Source organism: Gadus chalcogrammus, chromosome 5 (genome assembly GCF_026213295.1).
Source record: "Gadus chalcogrammus isolate NIFS_2021 chromosome 5, NIFS_Gcha_1.0, whole genome shotgun sequence".
Lineage (NCBI taxonomy): Eukaryota > Metazoa > Chordata > Actinopteri > Gadiformes > Gadidae > Gadus > Gadus chalcogrammus.
In genome coordinates, this window is record NC_079416.1 from 818,627 (window position 1) to 836,944 (window position 18,318).

The 18,318-nt window shown below is 44.1% G+C and overlaps 1 protein-coding gene and 4 non-coding genes across 5 annotated transcripts; all 5 read left to right on the plus strand.

Moving 5' to 3' along the window:
* The first annotated feature begins 3,488 nt into the window (after positions 1-3,488).
* LOC130383302 (U1 spliceosomal RNA) lies at positions 3,489-3,653 on the plus strand. Its single transcript, XR_008895744.1, has one exon. It is a non-coding gene; the product is annotated as a U1 spliceosomal RNA (small nuclear RNA).
* A 4,850-nt stretch (positions 3,654-8,503) lies between these two features.
* On the plus strand, positions 8,504-8,694 carry LOC130383319 (U2 spliceosomal RNA). The gene has a single exon (XR_008895758.1). It is a non-coding gene; the product is annotated as a U2 spliceosomal RNA (small nuclear RNA).
* Positions 8,695-9,038: 344 nt separating this feature from the next.
* On the plus strand, positions 9,039-9,203 carry LOC130383303 (U1 spliceosomal RNA). The gene has a single exon (XR_008895745.1). It is a non-coding gene; the product is annotated as a U1 spliceosomal RNA (small nuclear RNA).
* A 4,428-nt stretch (positions 9,204-13,631) lies between these two features.
* LOC130383320 (U2 spliceosomal RNA) lies at positions 13,632-13,822 on the plus strand. The gene has a single exon (XR_008895759.1). It is a non-coding gene; the product is annotated as a U2 spliceosomal RNA (small nuclear RNA).
* A 328-nt stretch (positions 13,823-14,150) lies between these two features.
* On the plus strand, positions 14,151-17,016 carry LOC130382690 (uncharacterized). The gene is made up of 5 exons (XM_056590567.1): positions 14,151-14,739; positions 15,485-15,613; positions 15,730-15,923; positions 16,223-16,370; positions 16,473-17,016. The coding sequence occupies exons 1-5, from the start codon at positions 14,527-14,529 to the stop codon at positions 16,716-16,718; spliced, it is 930 nt and encodes a 309-aa protein (XP_056446542.1). The 5' UTR covers positions 14,151-14,526; the 3' UTR covers positions 16,719-17,016.
* The last annotated feature ends 1,302 nt before the right edge of the window (positions 17,017-18,318 follow it).

The window sequence follows — 18,318 nt, forward strand, 5'->3', positions numbered from 1 at the left end:
GGTCTTTATGAGGGGGGGTGGGAGATAGGGACTAAAGGATGGGGAAGGAATTTAAAGGGTGAGGGAGGGCCTACCTTTAGACAGGCAGGCAGACAGAGAGAAAGAGCGAGGAATTGGGAGTTACAAGATTGTACAACGTTAATTACTCTTCAATATTCCGTATTGAATCTGTGAAACAACCTTCCTGGTTGCCCAAAAGCAATATGTCTGTACAAACAAAGTGGAGAGAGAGTGAGTGAGTGAGTATCAAAGTGAGTGAGTGAGTGAGAGAGAGAGAGAGGGGAAGAGGAAGAGGGAGCGGGGGAGAGAGAGCGAGAGAGATCTGCTATTCCAGGTCAGAGGTCATGCAGTCTTAACAAAAGACTGACCATTCAGACCCTACTGACTTGCAGGAGAGAGAGAGAGAGAGATGAGAGAGATAAGAGGGTGAGAGAGAGAGAGTGGGGGGGGAGAGGGAGAGAGGGGGAGAGAGAGAGAGAGATCTGCTTTTGTCCCAGGTCAGAGATCATGCAGTCTTAACAAAAGACCTACCATTGCAGACCCTACCTATTTGCAGAAGAGAGAGAGTGAGTGAGTGAGTATCAAAGTGAGTGAGTGAGTGAGAGAGAGAGAGAGAGAGAGAGAGAGAGGAAGAGGAAGAGGGAGCGGGGGAGAGAGAGCGAGAGAGATCTGCTTTTGTCCCAGGTCAGAGATCATGCAGTCTTAACAAAAGACTTACCATTGCAGACCCTACCTATTTGCAGAAGAGAGAGAGTGAGTGAGTGAGTATCAAAGTGAGTGAGTGAGTGAGAGAGAGAGAGAGGAAGAGGAAGAGGGAGCGGGGGAGAGAGAGCGAGAGAGATCTGCTATTGTCCAGGTCAGAGGTCATGCAGTCTTAACAAAAGACTGACCATTCAGACCCTACTGACTTGTAGGAGAGAGAGAGATGAGAGAGATGAGAGGGTGAGAGAGAGGGGGGGAGAGGGAGAGAGGGGGAGAGGGGGAGAGAGAGAGAGAGAGAGATCTGCTTTTGTCCCAGGTCAGAGATCATGCAGTCTTAACAAAAGACTTACCATTGCAGACCCTACCTATTTGCAGAAGAGAGAGAGTGAGTGAGTGAGTATCAAAGTGAGTGAGTGAGTGAGTGAGTGAGAGAGAGAGGAAGAGGAAGAGGGAGCGGGGGAGAGAGAGCGAGAGAGACAGTGAGTGAGTGAGAGAGAGGGGGAGGTTAGGTGGGGGTGGGGGTCGCGGCACAGGGGCTGCGAAGTACTAAGAGTGTTTGGGTTTTTCGGAATTCACAACTTATTTATCGATAAAGAAACTTTTCTTGATTTCTATCTGAACGACAAAAGGCTGTGATAACCTATTACCTATATCCAACACTTAAATGACCAAGCACACACTATTCGCACGTCGTGCTGTGAGTGTACCCGTCAATAAACAGTATTCAATGGGATGGGGACAGGGATCTGCAACAGGACCTGCGGAGAGGGTGGAGATAAGGTGGAGAAGTGAAAAAATAAAGGGGGGTGGGGGGCTTTTACTCCAGGACCTGCGGAGAGAGATGAAAGGGGTGTGAAGGGGGTTTACAATAGGATGTGGGGACAAGGACAGAAGGGTGGGGAGGGGGGGGTGAGTTTACGATAGGATATGGGATATTGGGACAAAGGATGGGGAGAGGGGGGTGAGTTTACGACCAGATCTATAGAGACAGAAGGGTTGGGGTTATCAAAGGGGTTTTCTAGGGTATGGGAGAAAAAGTACAACAACTATTCGAGTTGTTCCAGTCCTACCGGACTGCGCAACCAGGCCACAAGATAGCACCGGCACCGAGAGAGAGAGATCTGCTTTTGCCTAGGTCAGAGGTTATGCAGTCTTAACAAAAGACTGACCATTCATCTCCTACCGACTTGCGAGAGAGAGAGAGAGAGAGAGAGAGAGAGAGAGAGAGAGAGAGAGAGAGAGAGAGAGAGAGAGAGAGAGAGAGAGAGAGAGAGAGAGGAGAGAGAGAGAGAGAGAGAGAGAGAGGGGAGGGGGGAGGGAGAGAGAGAGAGAGAGGGGAGGGGGGGGGAGAGAGAGAGAGAGGGATAGGATGTAACACTTAAGTTGAGCCCCCCGTTGCTTTAGAGAAATGGCGTCTATTTCAAAAAAGGAGTTCGACTATAACGACTGATGGTATGAACAAAGGAAACGCACTTTTCCAAGACGTGGGTCCCCTTAAATCGTACACCACGTGGGACATCCAAAGGGCTGTAGAGACAAACTAGTTTTGACCCAGGTAGCTCTAGTCAAAAGCATGTATTGGATCTCTATAAGAAGTATGAGATTCCTGCAAGTTTGTCCCCACGGCGGGTTAGCGAGGCACTTGATAGCAGATGGGTTATTACTGCGTAAGTCCACCTCTACGGCTGCGTTCTATACTAACCAAAATTGCACATTAGATGTTACATGAACCGGGCTGTGAGGAATCAATTCGATTTGAATTCCTTGGCTAACTACGGCCAAGCTTCCGGTTTAATATGCAACTAAGCTAGATTAACGTTAAAAACCTGACCTTTCCTCACTCCGCCGTAAGAGTTCAGAAGTTTATGGTCGGTAATAAATATACCTTATGGTGGCCCGGTTTAACTTCGGCGCTTCACCAAATAAATAACACTTAACCACAGGTGATATGTCTCCCACGTTGGTACGAACATTTAGATCTAATCAGGATTGCATATAGTCTATCTACAAACCCATATAAAACACACTCCTAGCCCTTATACTTCGTGAGCTCGTTATTTAATTTCAATCTGTTAGCTTATTCTAGGCCGTTTGTAACCGGCTGTATGAATTTAAACCAGTCCGAGATTACACGTCCCCGCAGCCTGACGGATGCAGTACAAGCTATTCACCTAATGTTACTAATCTAACTATACAGAGTTTAGTCATTGACAACAGGTTCTGTTTACCTTTCTTGTGGCGCCTGTAAGTAGCTTGTACTGCTTTCCGAACGGCCTCGCGGTCGCCAGTCTCGGTCCGGACTTTCCACGAACGTCGGGGTCAACCAATTATTATGTTCTTCAAGGAAAGAGGGGTCGAATCCAAAGGAATAGCTTTAAAGATACTTTATTTGTGTAAAGTATTTTCGGTATGGTAAACTGATGCTCTGAAGTTAAGAGAGATTGAAGATGTGCCTTAGCACGTGCGAGAGTGTTCTCCTAGCTGGTCTAAGACTTTAGCCCACGAATGTCCTAGCGCTGCCTGGAGAGTTCTACCTGTCTTCACGATGTGGAGGCTTTCTTATGGACTCGGAGGGCCGGAAGACTTGGAGAAAACCGGTGGGACGTAATCCTCGGTTTTCCTCGCTTGGTCTGTGGTGCTGCCCTCTGTGGATAAAGTATCTATTGCAGCCTTCAGTAAGGCTCCCCTTGTGGCTATGTATGGTATTTACGGCTAATATGTTTGGTCTTCATTGGGTTTATGTGTGGGTAGCTTAGATTCTTAAAATACGTAACAGTGTTCAACTCATACTTACCTGGCAAGGGAGATACCATGATCAAGAAGGTGGTTCACCCATAGCGAGGCTCAGCCATTGCACTGAGGCTGTTGCTGACCCGTGCGAATTCCCCAAATGTGGGAATCTCGATTGCATAATTTCTGGTAGTGGGGGACTGCGTTCGCGCTCTCCCCTGATCATGTTGTTCTAAAGAAATAATAGCTATGAATGGCTTCATAGTGCTATATTGCAGTCCATACCATGTTTTGCATCGCTACGTTTCTTCAAAAGATCACGCAAACGATGACGCCCAAGCAGTGTAATGCATTGCGTTCAAATATGGAACTCTGAGTCTGGAATAACGCATTCATTCATTAATTAATTAATTCATTCATTCATTCATTCATTCATTTCTTTCATTCATTATGGATCCTTATTTCCAGAAATATTATGTGCAAGGCCTAGATTATCAAAATCCGCTAGTCTGCTGAATGTTTTGTTTATTATTTTCATACTTTGAGTTGATGTAGCTGATGAGATTCATATTATCAAGTGGAAAAGTGTTTAATTGTTACATTTTTGGGCTGAATTAAGAAGAATAATAAGAATGTATTCAGTGCACTCACTTTGTCTGGATGACAGAGCCATTCACAGAATTCATTATTTTGACCACACAGGGAGTGCAGCCAGCAAAGTGGGGGTGTATTCACACCTCTGGTTGCGGGAGAGAAGACACAAGGACTTCTAATTTCTTTGGTGTGTTTTTTCTTTCCACTACCCCACCCCTTGTGAAAGCCAAGCACAGAGAGACTCAAATTCTTTTACAACTTTTATTTTTCACCCCGAATGGGTTTCATTGAAAAGGCAATGCATATAAAACACAAGTAAACAAGATCTGTTTAATTAAAAGCTCGCCCACCACAACAAGGTACAGATCTACAGGCGAGAACACGAGAGCATGAGACGAGAGACAAACATGTACTACCATTTGCAAACATTTAGTTAAACATGGAGCTGACAGACATGCACACATCAAAAGGAAAGGCACATATAAATAACATTAATAATAATGCAAAAATCTCAACAATTGAAGAACACACACTTGTACTCAAGATACAACTCAACAATTGGCTTGTACAGGCTAAAGTGCAATAATGAACATGATTATCCAAAGACTCAGGTGACCAATCAACAAATAAAGGCTCAAGCTGTTCCTCCCTTTTGTGTTTTTTTGTGTTTTCTTTAGCAAACTTTTGTTAAAACTGAAGCAGACAAATACATACAAACATCACAAACACATGAAGCTGACAAAGACAAACAACATGCATGACAAAAACACAGATTATCTGAACATGAACAACCACTAAAGGGTATGTAAACTGATTGTGTTAGATTGGAACTGATTAAGGTTAAAAAGATTGGCCTTGATATTGAAAATAGACCAGAATGGATACTACAAAGTTTTTTTGCATTTTTTTTAACGATATAAATAAATAGATAGTGCTTGCTGAAGCACTTTAATAACCCACACAAAGACAGAGACAAACACACACAAACAAGCCTCTTTCTCTCTCTTACAGATGGCACAGGAACAGTGGCATCACAGAGGTAAGTTATTCACACACACACACACACACACACACACACACACTAGGGCTGGGCGATATGGACCAAAAGTCATATCTCGATATCTTCAAGCAGAATATCGATATAAGATATATATCGATATTTGTCGAAGGCGGGGGGGTGCGGCGCGCTCCGTGCGCAGATTTGATATTACTATTTCTACCGTTCGGAATTGAATACAGTTTGATGGTTGAATAAACCGTGGACTAGACACTGCCTCCGCCTCGTATTAGAGAACATTATAATATATAACATCACGGCCAAAAGCTTTGTGCGCCTCCGAAATATAATGGACAGAATTGCAACCCTTTGGTTGCGACAGTTTTTAAGCACTCTCCACAAATTACGTGATTTTGTAATTCGTCAGACAACTTATATCCAAACCATTTTCATACTATGGAGCTGTTGGTCTTTTGCTTGCAAACAAGCTCCTCGGAGCTGCAAGCTTCATGCACAGGCGGACTCCATAGCTGTGTTCGAAATCGTTCCCTATCACGGATATAGTGCACTATATAGGGTGCTCGCCATTTTGTAGTGGTGTTCGAATTCTCAGTGGTTAATTTCATGCACAATATAGTGCACTTAAAATACCCAATAAATAGTGAACGATTTTGAACACGGCTCATGTTTCAAAAAGTGACGTGAGTCAGTGGAGGGGGCCGGGGGGGGGCAGGCAGAGGCTGTGTGTGTGAGCCGGAGGCAGAGCGGGAGAGACATAAGCAGAGTTACGAAATAGCAGGCGGCAGGCGCGGTTCGAAACTGGTGTTATTTGGAACAAATGTGCTGTAATTTCAACGCAAATTAAATTATATCGATATTAACGATATGGTCTCGTTTCATATCGCGTTTGAAAAAATATCGATATATTTTAAATATCGATATATCGCCCAGCCCTAACACACACACACACACACACACACACACACACACACACACACACACACACACACACACACACACACACAGTCCTCCTTTCCAACTCTGCATCCACGACACTCTTAAAGAGTTCAAAGTTGTCATACACCACATTGTCGAAGCCAGGGGTAGTGGACTTCCTAGTGGATGGACAGTAGGAAAACATTTTCTGCATGCTTCCAGCCACTTTGTCCTTGAAAGGGTTGTACCTCTTCCACTGTCCACCACAGTTTGGCATGTGGCAAGCCCCACATGGCCTTGAGGACTTGTTAGGCATGAATGCCTTCACTGTTGGTGCAGGAGGGACAAAGCACTGGCTGCAGGATGTCCCACGAAACAGGACGGAGGGGGCCTGTGGCTGTGCGGGGAAGACCTGCAGTATGGGTGCTGCCGACACAGGGGGTGGGCCGTAGGTCAACGCAGCGGGTGGCCTCGGCTGGAGGTGGGTGGGCGCAGAAGGCCTCGGCAGAATGGGGGTGAGCGCAGCAGGCTTCGGCCGGGTGGAGGACGACAACCCAGTGGGCTGAACGGGTCGGTTCGCGGGAGTCACAGGCTGTGGCTCAGCAACAAATAATCTGGAAACATAAAATACACATGTGATCAGTATTGATATGACGTGTGTGCTATTTGCTTTCCACAGCCAACAGGTGAAACAAAGTGCTTATGACAACTTACCTCCGCTTCTCACCACGTCTCTTTCCAGCCTCGTGATGGATGAGCCGGTACTGGACCTGAGGCCGGTCTGGCGGAGGGAGGGATGTTGGCAGCGCAGGAGCCTCCGGGAACGGTGCGTCCGACAGCACTTTCAGGTGAGGAGTCACCTTGTGGCCGAAGGAGCAGTCGCTCCTTCTGCCACTTCAGCAGCTCGTTCTGCTCTCCCTGCTGGCAGTACTGGAGCAGCAGCCACACCAGCCAGCCGACATCATTCTCCACAAGCCACCTGAAGGTCTGACCGGCGTACTACCCGAACGTGAGGACCAGCTGACCTTTCCACAGCTCAGCCCCCGACCTCTTGGCAGCCGCCTCTGCTGTCTTGAGATCCAGCCATTTAGGGTCAACAACAGTGCTGCTGCGGGCCTCTGCCACAGACCTTGCTGCCTCTGTACAGTACAGCCTGGCCTCTCCTTGCCGGTACAAAATGATGTTGGGGTACTGGTGTAGCTGTTGATGGCTGACCAGCGATGGTTTAGTGGCCAAGCTCTTCCCGCAGACATCACAGGTAAAGGTCTCCCTGGCGATGGCATGGATCTTCAGATGACTCGCCAGGTTGGACTTTTCACTGAATGTCTTGTCGCACACGGTGCACTGATGTGTAGGCTCCTCCATGTTCCATCTGGTACAGTAAAACATGAATAAATGAGTACAACAAGCAGATCATTTAGATTGACAATATGTAGCCCTTTATTATACAGAAATGTGCTGTTGGTGTATTAGCCTAGGTGGACAACACGCTCGCCAGATTGTTATCTATGTTGTTAGAAATCAGCTACTGTTTCCAGGTATGCAGCGCATCCCATGCAACAAGAGATTAACACGGTCGCCAAATTGCTTTATGTTACACTTACTCTCGCATCAGCTGTTGTCTAAACAGTCACATTTACCCAAATCAACACATATCCACATCAAATTGTCCAAGAAAACGTTGATTGTCGCCGAAAAGCAACAAGTTTGCAGGTATGCGACGTATGCCCTTACACATTGTAAACAGTGTCGTTAGCCGCGCCTAGCTATCGTTACAAAACACACATTAATCAGCTTATTATTTCAACGACCCCTGGGTACATATAGTCATGCCATACACCGTTGGAAAGCTTAGATTACCACGATTAAAAGGAGACCACCCACGAGTAATATGGTTGCTCGCAGACAAAACGGCGATAGGTTGACTGAAGTCAACCCAGCAGCTAAAAACGTAACCGCTACGTCTTCCCTTTATACACAACGACCGTGTTATGACACGGTGGAAATCTTTTCTCTTTCTACAAAATCGAAACAGCTTAATACAAACCTTAACAAAAAGGTCTAATTGTCAACTAGCAAACGGTGAAGGGGATACAATTTACCTGAGTGAAACCACGTGCTGTAAGCTATTTTCTTTTTCAACTCGAGCTCATTGGCTGCAATGGCTGCAATAGAGTTCCGGGTGTTGACGTTGTTGGGGCGGGGAAATCGTGGGCACCACCATTTTGGCAGTATTCGATAGTATTGTTGGTTTATTTATTTTTTAACATTTTTTTGGTGAAGCACTGCTTCACCTGTGGTCTTATAGAAGCCTCCACTGCTCCAAACTCTATTTGTGAAACATGCAGACGGCCTAGTGAGACTGCCAGCAGGCAGCAGCAAAGAGATGTAGCGACCTCGGTTTATTTCTTCAGCTTTCACATACACACAAACACGCACACAGGGTGCTTGGTCATTCTTTTGTTTTTTTTTCGTTGTCTGTTAAACCGCCACGTGGAGCGACGTGTCTGGGAACGTCGCCTCTTGGTCTGAGCGTGTGTAGGCATCGCTTCTCGGCCTTTTGGCTAAGATCAAGTGTAGTATCTGTTCTTATCAGTTTAATATCTGATACGTCCCCTACCCGGGGACCATATATTAAATTGATTTTTGGAACTGGGAGATGGAAAAGGGGCTTGCCCCGTCCACTCCACGCATCGACCTGGTATTGCAGTACCTCCAGGACCGGTGCACCCCTCTCTCACTGTGAAAAACAAAACTAAACTCCTCCTGAGAGTACACCCGTCCGCCTGTAGACAATAAAGTGTCATTTACAATTCATAAACGCACTGTTTACAATTATTCCAACGATATTCTGTTGTTTAAGAAAGAAAAAAGGATTCTTTCTGTGGCGTGTCGATAACTCGGATCTCCAGGTTTCCTTTCGTTAAGCTTCCATCTCGCTGATTTCAGATTCGCCTGTCATCGTGTGACCGGTGGTCTACAGTGTTTATTAAAGTCTAGACATCGCCGAATGCTTTGCAACCGTTCTCCACGGGAACACGCGTGGGCATCGTTCAGCCCACCTGAACGTGTTCAACTCATACTTACCTGGCAAGGGAGATACCATGATCAAGAAGGTGGTTCACCCATAGCGAGGCTCAGCCATTGCACTGAGGCTGTTGCTGACCCGTGCGAATTCCCCAAATGTGGGAATCTCGATTGCATAATTTCTGGTAGTGGGGGACTGCGTTCGCGCTCTCCCCTGATCATGTTGTTCTAAAGAAATAATAGCTATGAATGGCTTCATCGTGCTATATTGCAGTCCATACCATGTTTTGCATCGCTACGTTTCTTCAAAAGATCACGCAAACGATGACGCGCAAGCAGTGTAATGCATTGCGTTCAAATATGGAACTCTGAGTCTGGAATAACGCATTCATTCATTCATTCATTCATTCATTCATTCATTCATTCATTCATTCATTCATTCATTCATTATGGATCCTTATTTCCAGAAATATTATGTGCAAGGCCTAGATTATCAAAATCCGCTAGTCTGCTGAATGTTTTGTTTATTATTTTCATACTTTGAGTTGATGTAGCTGATGAGATTCATATTATCAAGTGGAAAAGTGTTTAATTGTTACATTTTTGGGCTGAATTAAGAAAAATAATAAGAATGTATTCAGTGCACTCCCTTTGTCTGGATGACAGAGCCATTCACAGAACTCATTATTTTGACCACACAGGGAGTGCAGCCAGCAAAGTGGGGGTGTATTCACACCTCTGGTTGCGGGAGAGAAGACACAAGGACTTCTAATTTCTTTGGTGTGTTTTTTCTTTCCACTACCCCACCCCTTGTGAAAGCCAAGCACACAGAGACTCAAATTCTTTTACAACTTTTATTTTTCACCCCGAATGGGTTTCATTGAAAAGGCAATGCATATAAAACACAAGTAAACAAGATCTGTTTAATTAAAAGCTCGCCCACCACAACAAGGTACAGATCTACAGGCGAGAACACGAGAGCATGAGACGAGAGACAAACATGTACTACCATTTGCAAACATTTTCATTAAACATGGAGCTGACAGACATGCACACATCAAAAGGAAAGGCACATATAAATAACATTAATAATAATGCAAAAATCTCAACAATTGAAGAACACACACTTGTACTTAAGATACAACTCAACAATTGGCTTGTACAGGCTAAAGTGCAATAATGAACATGATTATCCAAAGACTCAGGTGACCAATCAACAAATAAAGGCTCAAGCTGTTCCTCCCTTTTGTGTTTTCTTTAGCAAACTTTTGTTAAAACTGAAGCAGACAAATACATACAAACATCACAAACACATGAAGCTGACAAAGACAAACAACATGCATGACAAAAACACAGATTATCTGAACATGAACAACCACTAAAGGGTATGTAAACTGATTGTGTTAGATTGGAACTGATTAAGGTTAAAAAGATTGACCCGCTTCTCGGCCTTTTGGCTAAGACAGTGATCCCCTCCGTTGTCTGTCTATATATTGCCTATTTAGTGGCAATTATATAGCAGGTTAGGAGGATATTGCACCATCTTTTTGGTAAGTTGGGGTCAAATACCAGTTGCTGATACCCTTTACCAAGAAGACCATTGTCCAGTTTGTTTAAACGGTAAAGTGCATTTTATTGTTGCCTGTATTACCTTGTTTACTCACTGTTTTATTGCTTTTAACATCTTGAATTTTTAAGAGTGTGGTGTCTCCATCATGTCGGTTAACCCCTCCGGCATGAGGAGGCACCACAGTGTACGTTTTAAATTTAAGTCAATCAATGGAATTTTAATTCAGATGTCCCGGCTTGATTTTTCAAGGAAGCACATCCAAGGAATCCTGAAGTTTACCGGAAACGACTTGAATTGTATTCTTACTCTGCCCTTTAACAAAGGATTCGATGTTAGCTTCGCAGCCGCAACAACCCTCAAAGAATTTTGGACACGCTACGACACGGTAAAAGACCAGTTCTCAGCATTTGAAGTGGAGAGACTAAATGACGATTCCATTAAAACCGTAATCGTCAGGATGTTCAATGAAACTGTAAATGCTGATGATATTTGTATATGGCTGGCAACAGTGGCATCACAGAGGTAAGTTATTCACACACACACACACACACACACACACACACACACACACACACACACACACACACACACACACACACACACACACACACACACACAGTCCTCCTTTCCAACTCTGCATCCACGACACTCTTAAAGAGTTCAAAGTTGTCATACACCACATTGTCGAAGCCAGGGGTAGTGGACTTCCTAGTGGATGGACAGTAGGAAAACATTTTCTGCATGCTTCCAGCCACTTTGTCCTTGAAAGGGTTGTACCTCTTCCACTGTCCACCACAGTTTGGCATGTGGCAAGCCCCACATGGCCTTGAGGACTTGTTAGGCATGAATGCCTTCACTGTTGGTGCAGGAGGGACAAAGCACTGGCTGCAGGATGTCCCACGAAACAGGACGGAGGGGGCCTGTGGCTGTGCGGGGAAGACCTGCAGTATGGGTGCTGCCGACACAGGGGGTGGGCCGTAGGTCAACGCAGCGGGTGGCCTCGGCTGGAGGTGGGTGGGCGCAGAAGGCCTCGGCAGAATGGGGGTGAGCGCAGCAGGCTTCGGCCGGGTGGAGGACGACAACCCAGTGGGCTGAACGGGTCGGTTCGCGGGAGTCACAGGCTGTGGCTCAGCAACAAATAATCTGGAAACATAAAATACACATGTGATCAGTATTGATATGACGTGTGTGCTATTTGCTTTCCACAGCCAACAGGTGAAACAAAGTGCTTATGACAACTTACCTCCGCTTCTCACCACGTCTCTTTCCAGCCTCGTGATGGATGAGCCGGTACTGGACCTGAGGCCGGTCTGGCGGAGGGAGGGATGTTGGCAGCGCAGGAGCCTCCGGGAACGGTGCGTCCGACAGCACTTTCAGGTGAGGAGTCACCTTGTGGCCGAAGGAGCAGTCGCTCCTTCTGCCACTTCAGCAGCTCGTTCTGCTCTCCCTGCTGGCAGTACTGGAGCAGCAGCCACACCAGCCAGCCGACATCATTCTCCACAAGCCACCTGAAGGTCTGACCGGCGTACTACCCGAACGTGAGGACCAGCTGACCTTTCCACAGCTCAGCCCCCGACCTCTTGGCAGCCGCCTCTGCTGTCTTGAGATCCAGCCATTTAGGGTCAACAACAGTGCTGCTGCGGGCCTCTGCCACAGACCTTGCTGCCTCTGTACAGTACAGCCTGGCCTCTCCTTGCCGGTACAAAATGATGTTGGGGTACTGGTGTAGCTGTTGATGGCTGACCAGCGATGGTTTAGTGGCCAAGCTCTTCCCGCAGACATCACAGGTAAAGGTCTCCCTGGCGATGGCATGGATCTTCAGATGACTCGCCAGGTTGGACTTTTCACTGAATGTCTTGTCGCACACGGTGCACTGATGTGTAGGCTCCTCCATGTTCCATCTGGTACAGTAAAACATGAATAAATGAGTACAACAAGCAGATCATTTAGATTGACAATATGTAGCCCTTTATTATACAGAAATGTGCTGTTGGTGTATTAGCCTAGGTGGACAACACGCTCGCCAGATTGTTATCTATGTTGTTAGAAATCAGCTACTGTTTCCAGGTATGCAGCGCATCCCATGCAACAAGAGATTAACACGGTCGCCAAATTGCTTTATGTTACACTTACTCTCGCATCAGCTGTTGTCTAAACAGTCACATTTACCCAAATCAACACATATCCACATCAAATTGTCCAAGAAAACGTTGATTGTCGCCGAAAAGCAACAAGTTTGCAGGTATGCGACGTATGCCCTTACATCATTGTAAACAGTGTCGTTAGCCGCGCCTAGCTATCGTTACAAAACACACATTAATCAGCTTATTATTTCAACGACCCCTGGGTACATATAGTCATGCCATACACCGTTGGAAAGCTTAGATTACCACGATTAAAAGGAGACCACCCACGAGTAATATGGTTGCTCGCAGACAAAACGGCGATAGGTTGACTGAAGTCTAACCCAGCAGCTAAAAACGTAACCGCTACGTCTTCCCTTTATACACAACGACCGTGTTATGACACGGTCGAAATCTTTTCTCTTTCTACAAAATCGAAACAGCTTAATACAAACCTTAAAAAAGGTCTCATTGTCAACTAGCAAACGGTGAAGGGGATACAATTTACCTGAGTGAAACCACGTGCTGTAAGCTATTTTCTTTTTCAACTCGAGCTCATTGGCTGCAATGGCTGCAATAGAGTTCCGGGTGTTGACGTTGTTGGGGCGGGGAAATCGTGGGCACCACCATTTTGGCAGTATTCGATAGTATTGTTGGTTTATTTATTTTTTAACATTTTTTTGGTGAAGCACTGCTTCACCTGTAGTCGTATAGAAGCCTCAACTGCTCCAAACTCTATTTGTGAAACATGCAGACGGCCTATAGTGAGACTGCCAGCAGGCAGCAGCAAAGAGATGTAGCGACCTCGGTTTATTTCTTCAGCTTTCACATACACACAAACACGCACACAGGGTGCTTGGTCATTCTTTTGTTTTTTTTTCGTTGTCTGTTAAACCGCCACGTGGAGCGACGTGTCTGGGAACGTCGCCTCTTGGTCTGAGCGTGTGCAGGCATCGCTTCTCGGCCTTTTGGCTAAGATCAAGTGTAGTATCTGTTCTTATCAGTTTAATATCTGATACGTCCCCTACCCGGGGACCATATATTAAATTGATTTTTGGAACTGGGAGATGGAAAAGGGGCTTGCCCCGTCCACTCCACGCATCGACCTGGTATTGCAGTACCTCCAGGACCGGTGCACCCCTCTCTCACTGTGAAAAACAAAACTAAACTCCTCCTGAGAGTACACCCGTCCGCCTGTAGACAATAAAGTGTCATTTACAATTCATAAACGCACTGTTTACAATTATTCCAACGATATTCTGTTGTTTAAGAAAGAAAAAAGGATTCTTTCTGTGGCGTGTCGATAACTCGGATCTCCAGGTTTCCTTTCGTTATGCTTCCATCTCGCTGATTTCAGATTCTCCTGTCATCGTGTGACCGGTGGTCTACAGTGTTTATTAAAGTCTAGACATCTCCGAATGCTTTGCAACCGTTCTCCACGGGAACACGCGTGGGCATCGTTCAGGGTCCGTGTACTTTGCGGCCAATGGATTTTCGTTTTGAAATGAGAAAACCAAAATCGGGAAACGAGCTGTTTCCCGATTACCATATAGAGATAGGAAAACAAAAATCCGAAAATGACCCATTTTCCGAATTTTGTTTTGATAATAGAAAACGGAAAACGGTAAAACGACCAGTTATCTGATTTTCTTTGATGTGCTTAAACATGGACATCGGGAATTAAAATACTGCGTGGAAATCTTCTTTCTCAATTTTGCGAATATTTTTGTGTTGTGACCCGGAAGCTATCAGTAGTTGGCGCGCGGTGTATTTAATTTGGAGCCAAGCTATCAGTAGTTGGCGGTGTATTTAATTTGGAGCCAGACATCCTTGAGACGCACCTCAAAATGGCATTGCACGAATATGCAGGTTTTATTTCAGAACACCGAAATAATGGAATGTCCTGTGGGGATATCGCCACTGCGTTATGCACCCAGTTTGGAACTACACGGGGGTTTTCCGAGAGGAATGTGCGGAGGTGGTGTGCTGAGCAGGGGCTTGTCAGGGACTTCTGCCCTGATAGTCAACTTGAAGTTGAAGTCGCTGAAGGTATTCTCGAGGTAGGTTTTTTTTTATCATCCGCCTTTCACGATTACCGCTTTTGTTAAGCATACAAAGGAATGCTACTCTTACATAAAAAGCTGACCACAGTTATATGCAAAGTCGGGCATCTGACTGGTGCTAATGCAATTTTTGGATTTAATTCATAAACACGTTGGTTGTTAATCAACAGGAAATATTTCTGTATTTTTAAAAAATGCACGTCTTAATCTTAAATTTAAACTAAGATGATTTACTATTTATAATTAAATATATATATTTAAGCAATATAGTAGGCTGCGAGTGGGGTAGGTAAGGGATATTCCCACGGGTGGTGTTCGGCCGTAGGTAACAGCAGGTAACAATATCCCTTACCTACCCCACTCGCACGAGTACTATATTGCTTTTATAAAACAATTTTATATTCAACCAATTAACATTTCAACACGAAGTTATTGATTTAAAAAATGTTAATTTCACCATTGTTTCTCCGCAACAAAAAATAGTTCCAGTCAACGTCTTGGTTTGGAATTACAAGAACTAACAGTTATCATCAGCGCGCTTTAGAATGTTTCATCGCAGAGTGATTTATTATTAGCTGTGAAAGTCCGAGTTGGGATGTCCTGGGATATTCCAACTCATGGAACGTCTCTCGTCCAATCAGAAACGGCTTAATAACTCGATAGAACCCAATTGTTTTATAATATGTATATATATTATGTATGCTAAACATCATACCTACACCCCCCCCCCCCACCCCCCCAGACTGGATCGTCTTTTGGTCGAAAAATGATGACTGGATATCTATCCGCAAAAGGGGTTAAAGCTTCTGAAGGCAGAGTGGGCAATGTGTTGAGAAGTATTCATCAACCCTACCACATTGCAAGACAGCAGGTAAGGTCAAATAGCATTGTGTTTTCTACATTTCAATAGAACATACGTGTTGAGATTCTAATCATACGAATGAAAGATTATTGAGTTTTTATTATAATGGAATTCTTATATTTTAGGGTGCCCGGAATCTGAACCCCATACCCTACAATGCAGAATACATGGGTCACAAGCTGCATGTAGATCAGAATGAGAAGCTTGTTATGTTTGGAGTGACTCATGTTATGGCTATCGATGGTTTCAGCAAGAAGGTGGTCGGTCACTCCACCATGCCAATAAAGAACAACATCGTGATTTATGAGGAAGTGTACCGGTAAATTAACTTCACAGACTTTGTAAGGTGGAACCCAAAGTTGTCTCCTTAGGAGGACCCAGACTTGAACAAGTACATTAAAAAAGGTTAAAACCTAGATTTGTAATATGGAAATAATTAATTTGGAAAAAACAAAAAACTTTTTCCCTCTTCCAGTTTCTTAGTTAATTTTCCAGTTTTACTATTATTGATATCATTCCAATTTTGACAAAAAAATGTAATTGTCACTTTAGCTGGCCATGGCTAAGAGACTGATGCTGTTTATGTATATTTTACGTTTGTCGGTGATTTATCTTCAGGCCTGCTGTTCTTTCCTATGGAATATGGGACCAGGTCAGAGTTGACTGTGGGAAAGAATTCTATCTGGCTTTATTCATCCAGGAAAAACTGGCAGAACATCGACACAATACTCAAAGGCAGCCCTACCTTCAGACACCTTCTACAAGGGTAAAATAAATGTGTTGTTAAAAATTAATCCTGGTTTCTTGCCATTGAGGCGTATTTCTAATGAGGGCAGGCAGACTGACACTATCCTTATAACCTGCACAGAACCATGTGATAGAGAGAATGTGGTCGGAGGTGAATGCTCGAGTCAACTACCCTTTGAAGACAGCTCTGGTACAGCTGGTGGACCAGGAGGAACTGGACATGGAGGACAACACATCCAGGTATTGTGTGTCAAACCTGACATGCCAGCTGGCTAGGATTGGCATCACAAATGTCGTACAGGCATGGAATGCACACAGGATCCCAGGTATGATTAATTTCATTTTACTGGCGGTATTACAGGCATAACTTGCTAATAAAGCAGTGTAAATTAATTTTGATGTTCTATTGTAGAGTTCAATCTGAAATGGATTCACAAATGTGTAGCTCAAATTGCAACACTGCAAATCCAGTACTTTCTGTAGAGGGGCAGATTCAATTAGTAAAACATGTTATTAGTTAGAATCAAGTTTTTTGGACGTTGACCATGTTCTTGCTTTTTTAGATGACTTCTACAGGTTTGGAGTTGAATGTAAATGAATACATGCTCAAAGCACAGACATTCATCTTTAATTTGAGGGCATTTACATTGGGTGAATTTTGTAGGAATGACCCCCATCTGAATTAAGCTGTCATTATTGTCAACTCCAATATGCTGTGAAAGACAACTAAAATAACAAGTCAAAACATCAGAAAATAACATTTAATTGTTAGTTGCAATATAGAAGGAAATTAACTAAGCAATCAGAAGTGTGTTTTATCGCAGAGTGAATGTTGAAGATGGCGATGAACACCCGTGACAGCTGGTCAGCGCAGTGCTTGAGGGTGGCAGGCGGCTATGTTTTGTACTGTAGAATGACCTACTGTTACATATCTTACACGTACCTTTACACACAAGACATGCAAAGGCTTCCTTTAAGGGCTGCAAACCGACATTTGCCATTATCTCCTCCTTTTGAGACTTGGCCAGCTGAGACAGCTGGTTGATTGAATTAGTGACCTCTTGGAGACTCCCGGCGGCTTGCTTCAGCTGGTCAACACGTCCAAGGACCTCCTGCAGGCTTGAATCTCCATCCCTTCGACTTAAATGTATGAACAGAAAAGAAAGGATTAAAGATTTTTTTCAAATGGTGCATATGAACAAATGTTTGAATATCTTTCTGAATATTTTATAAATCTTAATTTACTCTGTAAAAGCGTCAACCTATGAGACATTGTTGTCATATAATTGAATCATAATGACTTCATTCATGATCATCACTCAAAAAAGCAGACCAAATTAAGTTCAAATAATAATTATTCTTCCACTCTACTTTCTTTTTCCTTTCTTAACTTTTGCATTACACTGGTATTTCCTTCAGGAAGTTTTAGTTCATATATGAATTTGCCTACAGATCAAATGTTGTATTACCTTGTTTTAGCTCTTCTCCCATTCTGAAACTCCACAAAGTCACTTTCAGGCACAGCATATATTTTTCTTGAGTTCTGTTTCCAGAACTGGGAACCTAAGAAGTCAGAAAACATTAACTTCACTTGTTTTTAAAAGGGGTCATTGACTTTTTGGGGGTATTTCACACGGTTCCTTACGGTCTCCGAATAGGGTATGTAACATTGGTTGGGCTGTAAACAAACACGTGTTATTTATTTGAATGAAACAGTCAGGGACATGAAATAACGTTAGCCACATTGCCAATAAACTAAACCATCACATCTACCGATAATAGAAACAGGGAGGATACGTTAGCAACAACATAATACTACAGCTTGCGGTTGTAATGAACAAAGGGTCAGAACAGCACCTTTTCAGCTACATCTTCTTAGCAAATCCTGCTTTACATACCTACCGGTTTCTAATTGTGAGATTTGCATATGAAAGAAGTGTCAATGGACTTTAAGGGTTCATTGTATG